Source organism: Anarrhichthys ocellatus, unplaced genomic scaffold, assembly GCF_004355925.1.
Source record: "Anarrhichthys ocellatus isolate YVR2014 unplaced genomic scaffold, GSC_Weel_1.0 scaffold2, whole genome shotgun sequence".
In the NCBI taxonomy this organism is placed as follows: Eukaryota; Metazoa; Chordata; class Actinopteri; order Perciformes; family Anarhichadidae; genus Anarrhichthys; species Anarrhichthys ocellatus.
In genome coordinates this window covers 15,644,884-15,664,980 of record NW_022280032.1, presented here as the reverse complement: position 1 = coordinate 15,664,980, position 20,097 = coordinate 15,644,884, and the positions used below count along the sequence as shown (strand labels likewise).

The 20,097-nt window shown below is 44.3% G+C and overlaps 2 protein-coding genes across 2 annotated transcripts; one reads left to right on the top strand and one right to left on the bottom strand.

The window, feature by feature from the left end:
• The first annotated feature begins 593 nt into the window (after positions 1–593).
• tmem86a (transmembrane protein 86A) lies at positions 594–10,502 on the top strand. Its single transcript, XM_031867613.1, has 3 exons — positions 594–732; positions 5,718–5,982; positions 6,262–10,502. Exons 1-3 carry the CDS (start codon positions 712–714, stop codon positions 6,687–6,689), a joined length of 714 nt encoding a protein of 237 aa, XP_031723473.1. The 5' UTR covers positions 594–711; the 3' UTR covers positions 6,690–10,502.
• A 2,233-nt stretch (positions 10,503–12,735) lies between these two features.
• LOC116389242 (immunoglobulin superfamily member 22-like) lies at positions 12,736–19,136 on the bottom strand. The gene is given in 15 exon segments (XM_031857782.1): positions 12,736–12,848; positions 13,139–13,280; positions 13,520–13,644; positions 13,721–14,005; positions 14,292–14,299; positions 14,746–14,897; positions 15,125–15,237; positions 15,676–15,838; positions 15,953–15,987; positions 15,990–16,053; positions 16,308–16,469; positions 16,815–16,867; positions 17,005–17,104; positions 18,493–18,632; positions 19,025–19,136. Coding segments are annotated over 15 exon segments (1,767 nt in total).
• Between the last annotated feature and the right edge of the window lie 961 nt (positions 19,137–20,097).

Here is a 20,097-nt window from a genome sequence, read left to right as displayed (position 1 = left end):
AGAGAGAGAGAGAGAGAGAGAGAGAGAGAGAGAGAGAGAGAGAGAGAAAATACATACATTTGTCATTATAATGATACTAACTTGGGTTACACAGTTTCATTCGATTCAATGTAAACTCATTTTAATAACACTAATATTGAAGAGCAATGTTGTCATATTGATGTGCATATGGGATGTTAGGGGGAAACGTTTGCTAACTTCTGATCTAAGACAAGCAAAGCGGAGAGCTCAAACTGAAGGGAAAGCAGACAGAAGGTTCCTTTATTTTTATTGCAGCAATATTTCGATCTCATCGAGATGTTTTCCAGACATATTGTCTGAATTCATAACGCCTAATCTGACCCATTAACAAAGGATTGTCACAATCAATAATAAACTCGAAGCAAATTTTTCCATAGGCTCTGCAAAATGTAAATAAAGGCCATCTGCTCCGATATGTAAACAGGAGTCTGGTCCTCCTATCAGGGCGTCCCTCACGTCTCGACCCGCCCCTTCACTGCCACTCTTTGCTGCTATTGGTGAAAAAGAGAAAGCCCCGCCCACGCGGCGGCTTGTCTTCACTTCCTACTGGACGTCGGACCGCCCATCGGAGCGAAGACAAAAACAATCGGCATCTCTCCGACAGTACAACACAAACAGGAGGACCCAAGCCGAATATTGATATTTACGTTAAATACCTTTCTCACCGACACGGACACAACCAAGGGGGAAATGGTTTCTCCGGTAACAGTGGTGAGTATCTCCCTCTAGCCCGCGTTGGTATTTTACACACTAAACAGGAATAAGTGGAGCTAGTTTAGCTAACGTTGCAGGAAAACACTCCGAAAATACACCAGTCCATCTTTATGTGTCTATCACGTTCTTTATCGACTGACTATCGAGTTAGTAGTAAATTGTTTAATGTTTTATTTGTGTTATTTTGACTTCGAAGGCTGGTGCGTGCTCATTAGTTTATCATTTAATTAGCAATTAATATCTGTGTGCGGAATTGAAAATGTTCAGGCAGTATCCTTGGACACCCATCATGTTGTCAAAAGCACCTTGCCTCGTTATTTGGGTTGTGTCACTGGAAGCAGGAACTTTTATGTTCAGTGTCGTCGTTTCCTTGACATTTTGACACGTTTTTTTAGCAGCCACAGTTAACACTGTCCCGTCTCGACATTCCACGAACAGGAGGATGTTTCCACCAATTTCCAAAGGCAGCCCCTGACAAAAAAAAAAACGAAAACCTGTCATGTGACGAACTTTTTTGTCTGTTTTTTCTCCCCCTTCAGGAACGCATGCGCCAAGCGGTGCACCGCTGCTGCTGCCCTTCTTTCCATCTCCTTTGCTGTAGCTTTGCTCTGCATAGACTCTCTTGTTTGCCATGTCCATTAGCTACATCATTGACTAAAGTGCCATTGCAGGAAATTGGCCATCCTGACACAAAAAATAAATAAATGACAGTGGCAGAACATGAATAATTGAACCGGCCCGAGCATCCTCTTACTTTGACAGAGCTGCTTTGACATTTTAGCCCTTTTGCAGGGGCCAACTTGGCCTGCAGTAAACCGTGATGTGTAGCCTGTGTGATACGAGTAGAGGTGCCTGTGTGGAGGAATGCTTGCCATATAAACTGGTTGCTGTAGTGATGATGATGCCGTGCAGGCCCCGGGGTTGCACAGCTTTGCTTTAAAGCCTTGGCCCCACTATTGCAGTGAGAGGGCAGGTACAGGCATGTACATTGTAATAATTGAGAAGTAGATAAATACAAATAGCAGTGGGTTTAAGTTCACCCCTCTATTCCTGCTCAGAGGTAAAATACTGCTGCTATAACTTTATTATATCGACCTGTTGTTTAGGCTCTCTTTTTTATTTCTCACTCTAAACTAGGTTTCTATGAAACACTCCATCTGGTGAACTGACTGTTGTGCTCATCAGGGAGTTTATCAACTTTTGTCTTTTACAGATGATCTACAGTCAGCACATACTGTCCTTAACTAATGAGGACTTTGCACTCGTCGAGGCATTAGATTATTGTACCTAGTCCCCAAGTGTTTTAACAGCGCTAAATGATCAATAATCCTTTTGTGCTGCAGCTGACTTTAAGTTATTCTTGCAGTTGAAGCAGCTGTAAGAGGGATCCTCAGGGCAGCGTTGTGTGATGCTACTTGTAAATAACATTGTCATATGACTCACATGCCAGCTGTGTCTGCCAGGACTTATGTTACAGTTCCCCTCTGCCAGATTGTGTACACAAGACTTTACAGGCCTCTATTTTAATGTTTCCAACACTCGGCTAGCGTATGACCCAGAAACATTGAATAGATGTTCAATGCTTCAGTGCAGTGTTTTTGTTGCTTCGTGGTTGATACAGAAGTATTAGCGGCTGACAGCTGCTCGTTACTTCCACGACTGCAGTTACGAGGCGAGCTCAAATGTTTTGATCATTTGCTAGCTTGAAAAGTGCATTGATTCGTAGTTTAGCACAGCGAAAGAAGCAGTGCATGTCTGCAGTAGCTAAAAAAAACCTTATGTCTTGTTAGTGACCATGCAAATGCAGTCAATCAGTAACTATGTTATTGTTTAACAGAGGACAGAGGCAGCTGTTTGCAGCCAGTCAGCTGTGCTGCAGCACTTTCTGCAAACAGCCTTCATTTAGAACGTGATCATTCAGACGGCAAGATGATAACACAAATGAGGAGTTTTCGTTTTTTGTCTCCCAAATGAGGCAGCATGTTCTGTTCTTTCATGCTGGCGACTGTCAAGCAGCGGCTACAGCTGAGACAATACCGTCGGGAAGAGATACCCGGGAATCTCTTTCAGGTACGAGATGCTGAGCGGGGAAACCCTTACATACACTGCAGTGTATGAATTCCACTCGGCAATTAGGCCTTATTGTTGTAACAATTTGATGCAATGTGAACAATTGCATCAAATATTATAGCAGTAACGTGGTAGGTGGTTTGAAAAGAAAACGGCAATAGTCACCATAAGTATACATAACTTAGATTAAAGTCTAAACACTGTTTCAGGCCAGCTCAATGCTACAGTGAGACACACACATTTCTTGGAAGATCTGTGTGTTTTGTGGACTAGGTGTGTAGATACACACATTGTACATTGTGATACGTTGTGTGTACATACAGGAAGTTTACATGAACAACAATAAAAGGGAAAATGTGAAGTACGGCTCAAACGCAGCAGGAATAGGACCAAAGGTTGTGGGAGTCTCTGACTACCTCCCACCTTCCTCCATGGAATCATTTCTCACCCTCCTAATCCCTTACTGTACTCTACTGTATGTGTGTGTGTGTGTGTGTGTGTGTGTGTGTGTGTGTGTGTGTGTGTGTGTTTCCCCCACAAATAACAACCGGTTGTGATCGTGGATCATTGAACCTAAATCTCATTGTGCTGTTTCCTGCAGATCTCAGGCGAAGCATTCCTTCACTGCACTTTATTAAGTACTAGATCTGCCCTATCTGTACAATGCTCCCGACAGAACGACAGAAATGTTTTCCTGCGTCCTGTGCTTAAGTACCCCCCCCCTTCGGCCTGACAAACAGAGTTATGGTGTTGGCTGGTCTGGGAGTGCTGCCAGGTTTGTCTCCTCTGCTTGGCACTCACCATACACGCACGTTTTTGTCAGAAGATTAGCTTTAATCTTTATTTATATATCCATTTGTTTTATGACGACCATTGAGAGTAATTAATGGAGAGTAGAGGAGTCCATTAGTTCACATTATACACCTTCTTTTAGTTTTAGTGGAAAGATTCCTCTTATGCTACTTGCATCTGGACAATACGGATACTATCTTAAATGTATATGTAAGCAGACTATGTAACAATATATAAATAAGATCTAGCAGCTTATTGTGTTACTTATCTCAGCCTTGTCATACTGCTCCGGGCTCTTCCTCTGTTTCTGCTGCTTTGGTAGACAGCTGAAACTTTTTTTAAAGAAAAGGACTGAAACTGTCCCAAGTTGTGTAAGATCAGTGAGACAATGAAACACAAGGTGTCAGAAAGAAGCCATGGGAAAAATGAATAAGTAAAATCCCATCCATTGGAAATGCCACAATGCCACAATTTGGGAGCTTAGTTGAAAAGAAAAAATGATTCAAGTTTTGGTTCCAAAACCACAGTGGAAGATCTGAGTGAATGCGAAAGCACACAAAACAACAGGCTGTCTGTGTTTCTGGCCAGTCCTTAGTCACTTTAGAGCTTCAAATGCTCCACAACCAGATCTACAGATACACAGAGCCAGTAGAGTTCAGCTAATACTGGAGGGATATGTCCTCACTTCTCAAGGTTTTCAGTGCGATGTGGCTTTCCAATCAAGTTGGTTGCTTGTGACCGTGTGTGCACGTGTGTTTAATCCCTTTTGTTTCCCTGCTGTGATATTAGTCACATCAGTGACACCGGGGCGGGGTTGAGGTCAAACACTCTGTCGGATCCTGTATGATCACTTGGGCCGTTCTTTTATTAAGCGCTTGTGCAATCGAGGGCTTCCCCTTCCTCCCCTCCTCCAGGAGCATAAACCATATGAACTAGAGTGACCGCTCATTTTTTTCCTCTGCCCCCCCCCCCCCCCCCCCCCCTCCCAACTCACTCGTCCTATCCTAAATCCAGCTGTCATCTGAGTGCTTGAAACCCCGTCTTCCTCACTGTCCCCTCTTCCCTAAAGCTTCCCGCCTCCATGCTTCTTTCCCTGCTTCTTCTCGTCTGCCCTACTTACGCCTTCTTTTGTGAACATTGTAATCAGAGCTTTTTCACATTTGGTATACTTTACCACAGAATGTTTGTGGAGACGGGCGCAAAAGGGCCTCTGGAAAATAGTCATTTGGAACATCAGATAGCCGCTAAGTCTCTGCAACCCATTTCCCTGATGCATTATGACCCCTTCCTCGCCCCCCCCCCCTTCCCTGTCTCACTCGTACTCGTATCCTCCTCATCTCTCCTAAAGTGACCTCGGCTCCAGTGAACCCTCACTCGATTCCTCTGTCTCCTAACTCAACCTCTCCTTTCCTCTCCCTATTTGATGCCAGAGGCCTTTTTTTCTTAGGCCTAGAGAGCCATCCTCAGCACCATAGGCGGGTGGTCATTCCAGAGGTTTTTATTATTATTATTTCTTTTCACCCTGTAGGGGCCTCATGCTTTTGGACAGAAAGAAATACGACTGGTAACACAGCTTGAAAGAAGAAATTGAGACTTGCTCGCCAGTTCTCAAGAACATGAGACGCAGAGAAGAAAGGTGAAGCAGAGGAGGAGAAGAGAAACTAAAATGAGATTGGGAGTCCAGTAAAAGAGAGAAGAAGAAAAGGTTACAGGGAGTCAAAGGAGCAGCCTTTTGCGCTTCCTCTTCTACTTGCTGTTTCTGCAAGAGTTTCGCTTCAGCCACAAAACACGTGGATGTCTGACACAGTGATGTAAACTAGTGACCACACTGAACACTGTTCCGGTCTTAACCCAAACAACTTTGCCAAATAAGGAGAAGCACTTGTAGTTAGCTGCTTGTGTTCCCTTGTTTATAGATGTGAGATACTGGACCTCAAACACGCACACGGTGCTCACTGTTCCTGTTATATATTTCAAGCCGTCTGCCGCCCGAGACAAATGACCTTTTGATGAATCTAGTTGCGATAACAGTCAACATTGTTTCACTGAATGGAGTTCCGTTGTGTGAGTGCAACTAAACTGACTAAATTAATAATGTCAATATTTAATCTGCGTTTCAGGTCAAGAGTGAAGGCCCAAAGCTGGTGCCATTCTTCAAGGCGACCTGTGTATACTTTGTCCTGTGGCTGCCCACCTCCAGCCCGTCCTGGTTCAGCGCACTCATCAAATGTCTACCCATCTTCTGCCTCTGGGTGTTTCTACTGGCTCATGGGTTCAGCTTCTTAGGTGCCCACTCCAGTGCCCGCAAGATCTTGGCGGGCCTCATCTTCTCTTCTCTGGGTGACGCCTTTCTCATCTGGCAGGAGCAGGGCTACTTTGTCCACGGTGAGGAGAAAGCTTCTGTCGCTTCCATCGTCACTGCTGTTGGTAAAAGCATAATTGTATCCGGGAAGTCACGGTGACATTGCTTCAAAAATGTTCAACGGGGAAAAAGACATGAGCGGTCAGATAATCATACGGGTTTTTAACAACGCGCCAAAACTACAAATATAAGAGCCGAGTTGTTTATTTTCTTTATTTTGCTTTGGACAGATAGAGAGGATGCTACTTTGTAAGATTGTCTTCAGAGTTAATTCACATCCACACGTCTAATGTGTCCCGCAGGCCTTCTGATGTTTGCTGTCACGCACATCCTCTACTCATCCGCCTTCGGGATGAAGCCCGTCAACGTGTCCGCTGGCCTGGTGGTCACCGCCTTGTCCTCTATGAGCTACATGCTGCTGTACCCCTACCTGTCGGGCCCCTTCACCTACTTAGTGGGGGTCTACGCCGCTCTGATCGGCTTCATGGGCTGGAGGGCCATCGCGGGCCTGCAGCTGGCCAACGACCTGTGGACCTGGACCAAGCTGTCCGGCTGCCTGGGCTCCGTGCTCTTCATAGTCTCCGACCTCACCATCGCCGTCAACAAGTTCTGCTTCCCCGTGCCCTATTCGCGGGCCATCATCATGGCCACCTACTACGCCGCCCAGATGCTGATAGCGCTTTCGGCCGTGAAGTGCCAGGAGGCGGAGGTGGCCAGGAAGAGAACGTGAGGTGCCGCCGACGTCCGCAGTGAACGGCCGCGAGGCCCTAAAGTGATCATGGACACATCTCACTGCCAGATCCCCTAAACCCTCGACCCTCATCTCAGTGTGGCGCTCCCACGCCATTGTTACCATAACAACTGGTTCACTACAGTCTTTACATGCGGCCGTCACCCTACGACCCGACTAGTATGGTAGTCTCACACCTGTCTCCTTACCACCACGCTAGTATTATCTGCAGCCTCTCCCAACAACAGTCCTACCTGCCTTCTTTCATCTCTCAAGCCTAGTAGTATTAGTAGAGAGTATTACTTTACCTTTAACTGTTTTAGTTTAAGGGGAGCATGTAAACTAGGGACCTTCAAGGAGTGTATGTATGTGTGTGTAAGTGTGTGTGTGCGCGCATGTGTGTGTGTTTGATTAACACTCTTTACCTCGCAGTCCCATCACACACAGTCACCACACTGACTCCCTCCTCACACGTCTACTCTCAGTGGTCCAATAACACAATTTAACATCAGGGTTTTGTTGAAAAGGGATTTGTTTTGCCCATGTTTGGTGTTTCCCTCTGTTCCTCTGATAAATTCAGGGTTCTGTTCTTAAAGTCAGGAGCATGTCCACCCCTGCTTTTATTATCTGCAGTCCCTTCCATTTCATTGACAACAACCACTCAGCCTTTGTGTCAAAACAAATCATACAAACCCCAGTCTCTCCGGATGGATGAATTAGGATGTGCTTGAATAACTAGATGTGCAGAGAAAGAATGCCAGAGGCCGAGACAAACAAATAGGTGAAAAGGCAAGCAGGGACAGTCGACGGCTATGCGTTGTAGTTTAGTGATCGAGAGGAGGAGGTGTTTAAGAGGACACTTGATTCAAACTATGAAGGGTAAAACTCATTAAAACTAATCAGCATTTTCCTCTTAATGACTAAACCTAAAATAGCCGCCAAAACGAACCCTTCATTTTAAACAGTCTCACACGCTTGTACATGTATTTCAGGTTTTGTAGCGTGTTTTTCAGAAACGTACGTGCCAATGTCAACATGCTCACGCACCTGACACCTACGCCCCCCCCTGCTGTTTCACTTATTAGGAAAAGTCCATGGGGCTCTTATTGCTGGACTAGATCAGCTGACCCATGCTGTCGTTGGCCTGGGACCATGTTATGGAGACCAAAAAGAAAGAGCTCTGTTACTGGCTGGAATCTCTCTGTGGGAACTGTACAAGTACAAGTCCATTCACCATCACCATAAACACACACATTGCCCCGGGACTGCCTGACTGAACAGAAAAGGGATATGATATCCCGTCTTTCATCTATCGCGCATTCCCCCCCCCCCCCCTCCCCGCTCACCTTTCATTTGTTTCACCCTCAGCAAACGTCTTAATGCTGGAACTAAGTAGCTGGAAGTATACTGTAACCCTTTCCTCAGGTGTCTACATACAGTACATGCATGGTTTGAGTGTGTGTGTATGGGAGAGTGTGTGTTTTCGTTGTCTTGGCTATTGAGTGTGCATCTGTGACAAATCCGAACCAACAGAAATGCTGTGAACCATCATAGTTTGTAGAAACACTTTGGGATAACGTATTCTTCACAAGGCTCCGAAAACCCTTTTTATTTATAGCATCCCCTCAAAGTAGTATCTGATTGGGTGCGGTACGCTCAAACTGGTGTGTGTATTTTCTTAAGGTTTAATTGGACCTTAATAGTAACCATGTTCATCGGCGGACAAGCCTCCTCTTGAATACACTCTCCACCTATTACCTATAGTATCCATCACTGGCATTATGATTAATACCACTAACCAGACACCGGAAAAGTAGAAAGTATTAACCACTAACGCAAATAGCAAAGAGAGAGCTTTAGATATTTAGTGGTTCACTACACATGCACCTTGATGTGAGATATTGTGCTGTATGCTAAACAACAGGCATGGGAAAGTAAACCGACTCTTATGTTATGGGTTGCTTTTCTGAAGGGTCCATGACCCCTGGTGCTGTCGGTGACACGCCGGCATACGCTCAAAAACACCACACACATCTAAACATGTTTATGCATCACACCAGCCACCATGGTACATCTGCAGGCAGACCGTGGTTTCAAGAGTTCTCATCGAAAGCAGTCTTAGTTTGACCGGGAAAGGCACTTGGCACCAATCCGTCGGATCCTGACCGCTGCTTTGCCGGACGATTCCTCAATCTCCTTTTTTGGCCTGTCAGCATGCTCGTCAGCACATGTGTTCTTCTGCTTCGTCAGTCAGAAGTGTTTCAACAAGTCTGTCTGTGCGACCACTCGTCTTCCGGCCCGTGTTTTCATTTCTTTTCTTTCCTCCCAGCATTGCTGAAGCGTCCCACTCTGCAGAGCACGTTCTGCCAACAATTAATATCAGCCGTCGTGCGGACGGACATCCAAAGAGGCTCTGCTTCGTGCTGTCTTCAATCGGGGTTTCAGTGAAGTACAAGCAGAGACGCTGGTTAACACGACTAGTGTGCAGTCTGACGACATGGAGTCAAGCCGTCTTACTCACCCTTACTATGTGGGCTATTTATGTAAGATACCATATTGAGTCAGAAAGGATCTGACTCTGGAGGATTTACTTTTAATACTCTGTTTCTCCTCCGTCGTCTCTATTTTTACTTGACTTGGGCGCAGATAACCAAAGCTGAAAGCATGATAGGAAACTGAACTCATTTCACTTGAACTTGTCAGCATCAGAGCCCTCTCATGTATCAAACAACCTGTTGTGTGGGTTTTTTTTTTTGTTGGTGCAGGAGTGCATTTGGCCCTCCGCATAGGAAGGAGGTCATTGTTCAGCGATACTGTAGCTGTGAATTAGGCCAGCAGGTGAAATATGACACACAGGGGAAGACCCCCCCCCCCCCACACACACACACACACACACACACACACACACAGATGGCAGGCCATCAGGCGCATCGCTTTACCTCAGCCTGTCATCAGCCCTGTTGTTCTGTGCTTTGTGCGTGCAGACAAAAGGTATCTGAGAGAGCTGTGGGAGACCAGTATGGTGTGCGAGTAATGAGCCGGAACCAGTGGCTGTTGCAGTAGAGCGGGCCCGTGGTTTCACTCGGTCCCTCCCCCCCCCCCCCCCCATGAATAAGTTTCTTTTTGCTGTCGTTTCTTGTGATGGAAAAGGTGCACACTACACACCCAGTTGTTTTTTATGACTACGACTGACAGTCCCCCCCCCATCAGTATGACGAGTATGTACAAGTAACGACATCTTCTCTTTGTGATATTCATCTGAATCGACTGTGTGCTGCACTTTTCTGTATCCAGAGCAAGGCCAGTCAATCTCTCTTAAAGCAGCTATAGTGTTATAAAGGATTGTTGTGTACTGTATCCTTTAAGTATATGCTTCCGTTTTCTTCCTTTAACGCCTTACGTTTCTGTTTGAAGAGACAACAGATGTTCGTTTTCATGTTGAGGGTTTAATCACAATGAAGTGACGCATGGGAGAATCAGCATTTTTATTTAAATGACATTAGTGGCTCTTGAAGTGTTACAAACTTCTTATTTTTTCAATGTTATCCTTTTATTTGCCGCACCAAATGTTGTCACTGTGGAAAGAGCTGGGTTTGTTTTTACAATACATCATCTGACTTCATTTTATGAACACATATTGCATCTCTTATTTTAATTCTAGGATATACTTTACCTTGTCCTTGATTTTCACTTTGTGATTTCTGTTTTTTCTAATGACCGTAGAGATGAAATAGTTTCTTTGCTGTAGTGAAACTGCTATGAATGTGAATATCTATTGGAAAAATAAATGCAAGTACAATGCAACTTTCCATACTTTGGTCTTCTCGGTTTGTTTACTAGAATTAAAGGTTCAAAAATGTCAGCTGATCTTTATGACCGGTCAGTGTTTTGCGTTTCTACAGAAGCTGTTAGCCCTCAGCAGCTAAAGTGGCGTTAAGGCAGAAAGGACTGGAGGACAACAGAGCGCTCTGTTCTAGTAACTGCTGCACTCTTTTGTCTGTCCGAGGTGGAAAATGTGCTTTTCAACAGGCTGTAACTCTGTGGAACCTCATCCAGACGTCTACCAATACTTCCCCCTGCCTTCTCGTTCTGCGGTTTCCCCTTTTTATGCACACACACACACACACACACACACACACACCTCATAGTGCAGTGCCAGTTCTTTCCAAATGCATCTCATTCGTTCATAGCCAAGGTCTTATGATCAAGAAACTCCAGTCTTCTTTGAATGAATCTCCAAATAAATGTGAACGACACTACAATTATCTTACTGATAAGATAATTGATAATTATTAATATTGCCTCATTCAAGTTATGTTAATCATGTATCTATTAGATTTAGTCTTATGAATGCACTGTGAGATGTATTAAGCTGCCTTTGGGTGCAGCAGCCTTTAGTTTCAAATATCTAGACTGTCTATTCAGGCTGTTTCCACCTTATTGTGCCGTAGCCGGGCAGTGAGGAGGCGGAAGGTACCAGTGACGTCGGTTTACTGCCCGTCGGTGATTCATTTACTTGAGCCTGGCAACCAGACATTACCAGTCTCCTGGTGGCTGTGGAGAAATGGAGTTTGTTTGAGCCAGCCCAGTGACGTCAGGATGGAGAGGGGTCGCGACCGCTCTCTGTCTATTTGACAGCTCTTTACGCTCACTGTCTCAAGGAGCAGCAGACCACTCAGAGGCAATGCCTACACAGAGGCTGTCAGAGGGAAGCCATCACACAATGCAGTTGGAAAGTAAAAGGAAAGCTTTTAGTTTTGTTGCAGGCCTTTTTTTGTTTTTTAACATGTAGTCCACAAGTCTTAGGACAATGCAGCCGGGCAGTGATGAGGCACGAATGAGCTTGTTATGTCTAACACTTGACATGCCAAGCTGATCACCTGGCCTCAATCAAACTTATGTGTTTCTGCTACATGTGATCAGACTGCAATCATGACTGCAAAAAGCACACGGAAACAATCTAGAATTCAAATTGGCTGCTTGTTTCCTGTTAATGACTTCAAAGGATTTGCTATCAGACATTAGATATGACACAGTTTGTGTTAACTTGTCCAGTTACTTTCTGTCACCTGAACTCACTGCTGGTGTTTATTAAAAAAAGGATTACAGCTGCTTCACAGCTCTTTTAATGCGGATGATAACACCTGCAAAGCTGAGGGTCAGCACCCCGCCTTCGTCGTTTCATTTCAATTCTAATAATGTTCTAGACAGACGATACAAAATGAATACTGGCAGCATTAAATCCACAGTGGCAAGTTATGGAAGGTGAAATCATTTCTATTTTTGTTTGGGGTACATTTATAGGCCTTTGTGTGTTTCTTTGTCTGTTTTCATTCATCCATACAACAGGTAACAATACAAGAGGCGTTTCAGAAAAGTTGTTGACTGGATTCAAACCCACTTTGCATGTTATGCAGATTAACAAGATAAACTGCTGGAAACCTCAAAGGGAGTAGTTATGTAATCGGCAGTGTTCCTGCCACCGTCCTCAAACCAACCAACAAGTGTTTGTGTGGATATGATGCACTGTGCACGTATTCAATCTTTATGCACAGACTCCATTCCCCTTGTTTTGACATGGTATGCGGCCTGGTACAGGAAGCCCAATGGAAGAAGTGTATTTGGTCGAAAACGGGAAACCCTGAAGAAAAGATGAAAGTCAGATTCTTTCTATAGAGGGAGAAGCATTTGTGATTGAGAGAGAAAGGACAACCTCTCTGGCTGAGCAGGCTGACTAACAAGTGAAAATCCCTCCAGCACTCCGAACACTAATGTGCTCCTGGAGAGGAATCCCTACACAAGGATGGGAGCAGGTCTGACATCTAGTGGCCATTTGTTGCATTACCAGAGCTGGAGTAATTAGTAGATGGAAGATGTGGGAAAAACAGCTTTTCCACCCAAATAACACAATTAAAATCTAAAATTTAAATGATTAAAAAATCTGATTGATAGATATCTAATAATGATAATCTAATAAAGGCTAAAATCATTGTTAGTGACGTCAGTACGTGTAGCATAAGGTCAGTGGTCAATCAAAGTGCATCTGTCACAGCGACGGGTGAAGCAGACTTCTTATAAAATAAGCTTCTCTTTGTTTGCCTGCTTGGTCAGGTCGGGCCCCCAACAAGTCCAGCACAGAGGAATCCATTTCTGCAGGGTCTGGGAAACAGGGTTAATATAGTTTGGGATGTGATTTGTATGGGTGTTTTTATCTCATTATGGTTTTATTTAGTTTTGAGTATTAGTTTGGTTAGCTCTAGTGTGAAGCATTTGAAAATGTGTGGCATTGTCGCCTCCTAGTGGTAGTATAAAAAACAAGACTGTCTGGATTTAAATATGAACACAGGGTTTGTTTCCATGACAGTGGCAGGAGGCTTCTTCTAATTAGTCTCTTTGCCACCTGAGAATACATACTCAAATGTCAAGTACAAATACAAAAACACACACACCTGCAATAGTGAGCCCAGCCTCGCTCTCGGCCTGCTTGGCTCTGAAGGTGTACTTTCCCTCATGAGCATCAGTCACGCCAGAGAAGATCAGCTTGTGAGCGGCTCCCTGTTTGACCACCTGAACCCCCCTCAGCTCCGACATCTGCCAATGTAACACGCAAACTATGTGTTCATGAAGAAAAAAAAGAGAATTGTGTGTGTGAGCAATAAAACTTAACTGATAAAATTGACTCCATTAAAATGGTGATGATATCAAAGGTTTCAAGCATTTTGACTATGGCAGACATTAGGGTTGGCTTTTGCCGTATTATCTGAAAGAACAAGGGGCCATTAGAGGACTAACAAGGAGACTCTTTCATCCGGTCTCGTGTCGTCTCTGACCTCCGCTCCATCTTTCAGCCACACTCCGTCCACCTTCTCCTCATCAAGGACAACACACAGCTCTGCAGGGGAGCCTGTGGGGCACTGAGCATCTGACATACCACTCTTCAGGGAGGCAAAACACTCTGGCATAACATATTCAGTAATGTTCCAAATGTTTAACCTTAAACCCTGATAAAAAACCCCAAAAGAACTCATTACCATCCACGGTCAGATATGCAGAAGTGACGTATTCGTGAGCGTCGTTGTCCTGAGTGCAGATGACCGAGTACTCTCCCTCGTCCGTCAGTTCACAGTCCTCGATGATCACCTCTGTCCTCTTTCCCTCGCGCATGAAGAAGTGGCGACGACTCGCTGCGGTATCACACCCGTCTTTCAGCCAGCGAACGTGCACGTCCTTGGAGCTCATCTCACACTCCAGGCGGGCCTTGCCTCTCTCCTGCACGCAGACGTTCTTAAAATGGCTGGTGAACTTGATGGGAATCCCTGGATAAAAGTAAAATAGGCCGGGAACAAAAGAAAGGGAGTCACTTCAGGTTTTATTTGACCTTTTAGTAGCATGCTTAACTTTTAAAGCAATGTCTGTACTATAAATAAAGGGTTAATCACATTAAAGAATGGTAAAACAGGATTACAGGGTGAAGAGGATTGAATTTTGTTCTTTAAATTCAGTCCCTCACGTACCTCAGACCTTCATTATATACTGAAAGTTAAAGAAGAAGAAATACAGAGACTTTTCATGAATAACTGTAATTAACACCACCTCAATTACTTCTGTTCCTGCAACCCCAAAGGACAGGCACACGTCCTTGTGAAGATATTTACATGCCACAGCTTGCACCTTGGGCGAGTAAGCATCTTGTTAGACACAGCCGTAATAAATGAGCTTGTTGTGAGGAGGGATTGGTTGGCTTGCTTTCAACTCTAGGAGGGAGGATTTATTATGCAACCCATACGTCTTCATTTGGACGATAGAGGGACGATGATGTTGTTTAGCATCGCTATGAAGGAACGAAGCATCTAATCTCAGGGGAGGAAAATAAGGCAGTAACTGCTCATCTCCACTGAGTCTAAAGGGGGACGTTTGTATTCTTAGAAATGCTAGTCCCACTAAAACAGTAAGTCACAGCCCTTTTGGGAAAAACAAAACATAACAAAGCATAACAAAGAAAGGTTTTTAATGCGGCTGAAGCCTGTGGAATACTGTTATCCGTGAGTTTGATAACAGTGGCACGGTGGCAGTGAGGTCTCCGATGCTGATGGTGTAGTCTCCAGTGTCACTGACTTTCACATCCTTAATCCTCAAAGTGTAGGTCAGCCCATCCTCAGACAAGGACACGTCGAACTTTTCATCTCTTTTTACTTCCTTTCCCTTTACCTGCCAAAATTAAAGACACTTCTGGGAAAACTATTTCTATATTCCTTTTCAATCATGTGCATTTCCACGGTGTTCCTGTTTACCTAGAATGTTGTCGGTAGATTTGTTTGTTTCATTTCCTAGATGCCAAAAACACATTCTTAAATCTCATGCTAGATGGGATTTTATGTGCTTGTGTGAAAGTGTATTTAAGTCCTTCGGTGCGTCTTTTTCAGTCACATACAAACCTTCCATATGAGTGGTGCATCGGTCTTCTTGGAGAGACCGACCTGGAACGTGGCCGTCTGGCGCTCCGTCACTTTCTTGGGCTTGAAGTCAGACAGGAATTTCAGAGGTTCACCTGAAAGAGAAATAGGAGAGAAAGAAGCTCTGTAAACATATGATTTAAAGTGTATAGACTTTCATGCCAAATAACAGCATTAGTAAGCTACAAAAGATGTGTGTCAATCCGTTCTGAGGTGTTTGGAGAAAAATGAGACAACTACGAAAGGGGAAAGATTAATTTTGTGTATTTATGTCCTGTAGATGGAATGAGCAATGAGAGACACGGCAAGGAGCTGACAATAAATGGAGGGAACAAGAGTCTAAAAAGCTAAGCAAAAACAGTCATGCACATTGCTAATTCTGCACACAGAAGAAGTGTCCCTGTCTGTCAAACACTACAAAACAAGTGAATAAAAAGAGAAAGTGACGCCTAGATTGGGTAATGCAGTCTATGGTGATAGTATCTCTCTCAGTCATGAGCAGTGGAAGGACTGCAGTCCCATTCTGCACTTGCCTATGACGCTAAGCCTGGCTGACAGTCTCTTGTCTGCAACCTGCAGAGTGTAGGTGCCCGTGTCACTGAGGCCCACGCCAGAAATGCACAGCAGGTGCTTGGTTCCCATCTGTTTCACTTCGTATTTTCCATGAGAGTACTGGATCCGCAGCAGCTCTGCGCCCTGAGTCGTAAACAAAATGCATAGACGAGGGGGGGAGCTCAGGGAAATGTTTTATGTAACTGAGACACCCATGTATAACTTTGAAACAGGCAGACACATCGTTTTTTTTTTAACCAGAAACCACTGCATCCTGATGTTTGGATCCTTCAGTCAAAGACGATGCTGGTGCCAGCTGTGGCAGTGATGTCCTCCAGGGGCTTCAGCACGCGTACCATCTGGAAAATATCATAACATCAAACACTTACAGATTTTAAACAAACATGTCATTTGTTCCCCATCTTCACATTAGCTGACGTGAGTGTTGCTATCTGACATACCTTTGTTGCCATGGCTGTGCTGTGTGACATTACACTAGTCCCCTTTTCCATTCTGCTCTATTTTAAGCTATTCTTCATATCGCTCCCCAAACCTGTTCTTCCTTATCCTGATCCTGTGGTGCGCGAACAAGCTCTCCGTGTGACAGGCCCACCTCCACCTCCACTTTCTTCTTCATCTCCTTCAGCTTCTTGAGGATGCCTCTGAAGCCGGTGAAGCCGTGCTCGGCGCAGATCCTCTCGTAGTCCCTCTTGTCAGCTCCAGCCAGGATCTTTAGCATCTCCTCCTCTGTAGGTGGCCTCTTCTCCTCTCTCTTCTCTACGCTGCTGCACAAAGAGGAAGCAATTGTTCATGTGTGCTTACATGCACACACAAAAGTGTATGCCAGGCTTGTGTGTGTGTGTGTGTGTGTGTGTGTGCATCACATGTATGTATGTCAGACATTATGTCTGACAGTATGCATATTATGTGCATTGACAGCTCAAAAGCATCTTCCTCAGCTCCTGCGGCAGCACTGGTACGCATTGCAGCTCTTTAGATCTCATCCTGTAGATATTTCTGGATGCATGCAAAAAAAACAAAAAGGAACCGGGGGTGGATCAGAGAAATCTCCATCACACCATGACAGGTATTGGGAGTGTCAGGGAAAGTATTCGACAACAGGCTTGTGTTCCTACTGTTTCTTCAGCATCTTTTTGAAATCCAACGCTGGATCTTTAAACAAACGACAGAGCATCTTAACCTGCGGCACTGAGTGAAAACAGCACGTAAACTAAGCGGAAAAGCTTCTAAATAACTATCAGGACTGAGAACGGTTCACACAATGTAAGATGGGAAATGGATAAACTCACTTTCTGTAACAATGAGGGATTCAGAGTAAATGGCTTCTCCGTGCTTGTTGGAGGCAATGCACTTGTAGACATCAGCGTCCTCCAGGGTCAGATTTTTGATCTGAAGTGGAGGAAATTCATTACAGGTTACCTAAAAATGAATGAAAATGGCCTTGCTTGTCGTTTACTATAAGACTAAAACTGTCACACTGTCATTACATCATCCAGTGACTTTAAGTCCCACTGCAATACTTATGTTGTGCAGAAGGAGGCAGTGCCATGCTGGGAACACCCAGTAAACATTTAGCGCTGCAACTTAACAGTCATCCCTCACCAAAGAAACAGATGGCAAGGGGAGATGCATATGTCAGCACCCACAAGTTAATTGCTTTATAATAGCTATTTAAGCTTCACTTAAGCTCCCCGGCTGGTACAGAGAAAGCGCTAAATCCACTCCAGAGTGGTTATAGATAAAAGGATCAGGGAGAGTTTTTTTCTATCTACTTTTCGTCATGATGCATGTTCAGTTGACAGAACCAAGATGGCAAAGTCCCTTGACTTACTTGTGCACAGAGCCGCTCTGTATGGTCACATTCACCTTTTATAGGAATGTATTTTGACTATATACTGTATCTTGGTAAATACCCCCCCCCCCCCTTTTTGCATTTTAATTGTAATGCACTTTTCATTTAAAAAAATCTCAGAGTGCCACAGAGCCAGTACATAGTAAAAAACATAGTTAAAACATAGTTAAAACAAACTAGGTGAATGCATGTTATCTGTATGACAATACTGAGGTGCAGAGTAATTACCGTTTCTCCTCTCTTTTCTGCATTATCATTTATTGTTAATAAACGTAACATTAAATACAACTGCAGTGATGAGAATAACATACATCCGGTCAATTGACCCTATCTTGCCTTTTCCTGTTTTCCAGTGAGTTTAAAGTCAGTCAATGAATGCAAATTCTATGGCAACTCTGCAGCCGTCTGTATTATATTGTGACTATTTAGGCCTCCTAATCTATAATTCACAGGTAGAGTCAGGTTGAGTGAGGCTCAAACACCTACAGTTTATATAAAACAGGCACTAGTATTCAGCAAAGGCAGAGTCAGGTTGAGTGAGGCTCAAACACCTACAGTTTATATAAAACAGGCACTAGTATTCAGCAAAGGCAGCAGATGTTTTTGTTCTCTCTGTGGAGCTCACAACCATCACACAAACTCTATCACAGTATTGCTTTGTGAGGTCTTTGTCACTTTGATCCGTGTGGATTAACAGTACCTTCACCCAGAAAGTCAAAAGTCTAAAGTTTACACATAGCAGCAAACTTTTACTTCCCAGTGGAGTTTAGCCGTTGTCATCTGGAGTTTCTAGGCAAACTATGGGTAAGGATCTAAAATTAGCTCCCATAGTCTCAAGGGCCCACAGTTGTTTATAATGTAATGTCAAGAGAGATATTAGGGGACGCAAAGGGCGTTTCTTGAAATTTCAGACGAGTCGGTTCACCTCATCTTCTTGGGCAGTGACGGGCCGCAGCTTCTCCTCAAAATCTGGGACAGACTCTCCCTCGGGGATCTGGGAGGATTTCTGTACCTGGCTGAAGGACTCCACCACAGCGGAGGTCTTACGCTGGATCCCAGAGTGCTCTAAGGGAGCATGAAGGACATCCACTTCATAATCATGTACAAACAGGCAAACTGTGCTAGGTTTTCGCACTGTAGTACAGAAATAATGTGGTTAATTAGCTTTATTGTTGGTGTGCATTTGGCCAGGAGCTTAAAGTGGCAGCCTGACATTTAGTTCCCAATGCGCTCTGAGGTTTAAGCAGGATAAGACAATGTTCTACACAGTGGGATAGGTAAGAAATGTCAGTTAAAGCTGCCAATTTAACCATCTGATGTTCATCAATTATGCCACTTTTGCTCATTGTAATAATGACTCTAACAGATGCTCCTTCGTGCCACGTCTCATAAATAAAAAGCTTGTATTAGACAGCATGGCAGTTCGGGAGCAGATGATCTTGGTGGACAATCCCTACCTTCCAAGGTGCTCGACAAGGCCTGCACAACTTTTCGTAGCTTGGGGGAGCTCATGGAGGAGGTGAAGTTGGAGGAGGTGGATGAGGAGGACATCTGCCTCACTCGACCCATATGCTGTCTTCCATCTGCTCCACTCTGCCCCCAGTGGCCTGGAGGAGCTCTGCTGCCATGATGAAGATGGGTGGTGCCGATGTGTGCCTTGTTGTGACAGACACAATTAGAGATGTGAAATTTTTAAAAAATGAATTTGACCTCTAGTTCGATTGGGTCTTGATGTGTGTAACAGGTTTTTGTAGATAAGAGGGACCAGAGGGACAGAGGACAGTCCTAACCATCCTCTCCAAATCCACACACTGATACAGCTAATATCTTACAGTGTACTGCAGATTGTACGGGAGGTTGTTCAAGGCTGCTGTGTTTGTGTACTTGCATGTGTGTAAGTATGCGTGTTGGACACACATCTCGGCTGTGTCTCTCTGGTTTGTGCTTCCAAAAGCACGCACCAAAAATGATTGAAGCTCAGCTCCCTTCCCCTGCTCGCTCCGTGCCCTTTCCTTCCTCTATCATACGCTTTTCAACAGTGACTACAGCAGTCCTTTGCCTTTGCCGGTCTCGTACAAAGATCCAATTAAAAAGGTAATCCACACACCTGCAGTGGGAGATAAAGCGTTGTTTGTACCACTGATGAACTGTGCTCTTCCTCTCCTACATTCAATTTGGATTCCTCTCTTGTGCATTGGTGTGTGTGTGTATCTTTGCCTGAACATAATATATCCACTTTAACAGTGGCTGTAGGAAGAAGATTACACACATTACAACTGTTCAAATACAAGTGCAAGCAAGTGTCAAGCTTCATCTATTCTTCTAATTAGAAATGTAGTACTCACTGTTTGTACTTACAAAATTTCAATACTCCAAAAAAAACAACAACACACAAAGCTCAGGGATCATGTCTATATGTGTGAGCCAGTATCAAAATATAGAATTGCATTTTCTTTGAGCAAGAGCCCGGTTTTAGCATGTAAATGTGACTTCACAAGCCAAAGGAACAATTAACCACAAGATTAGTCTC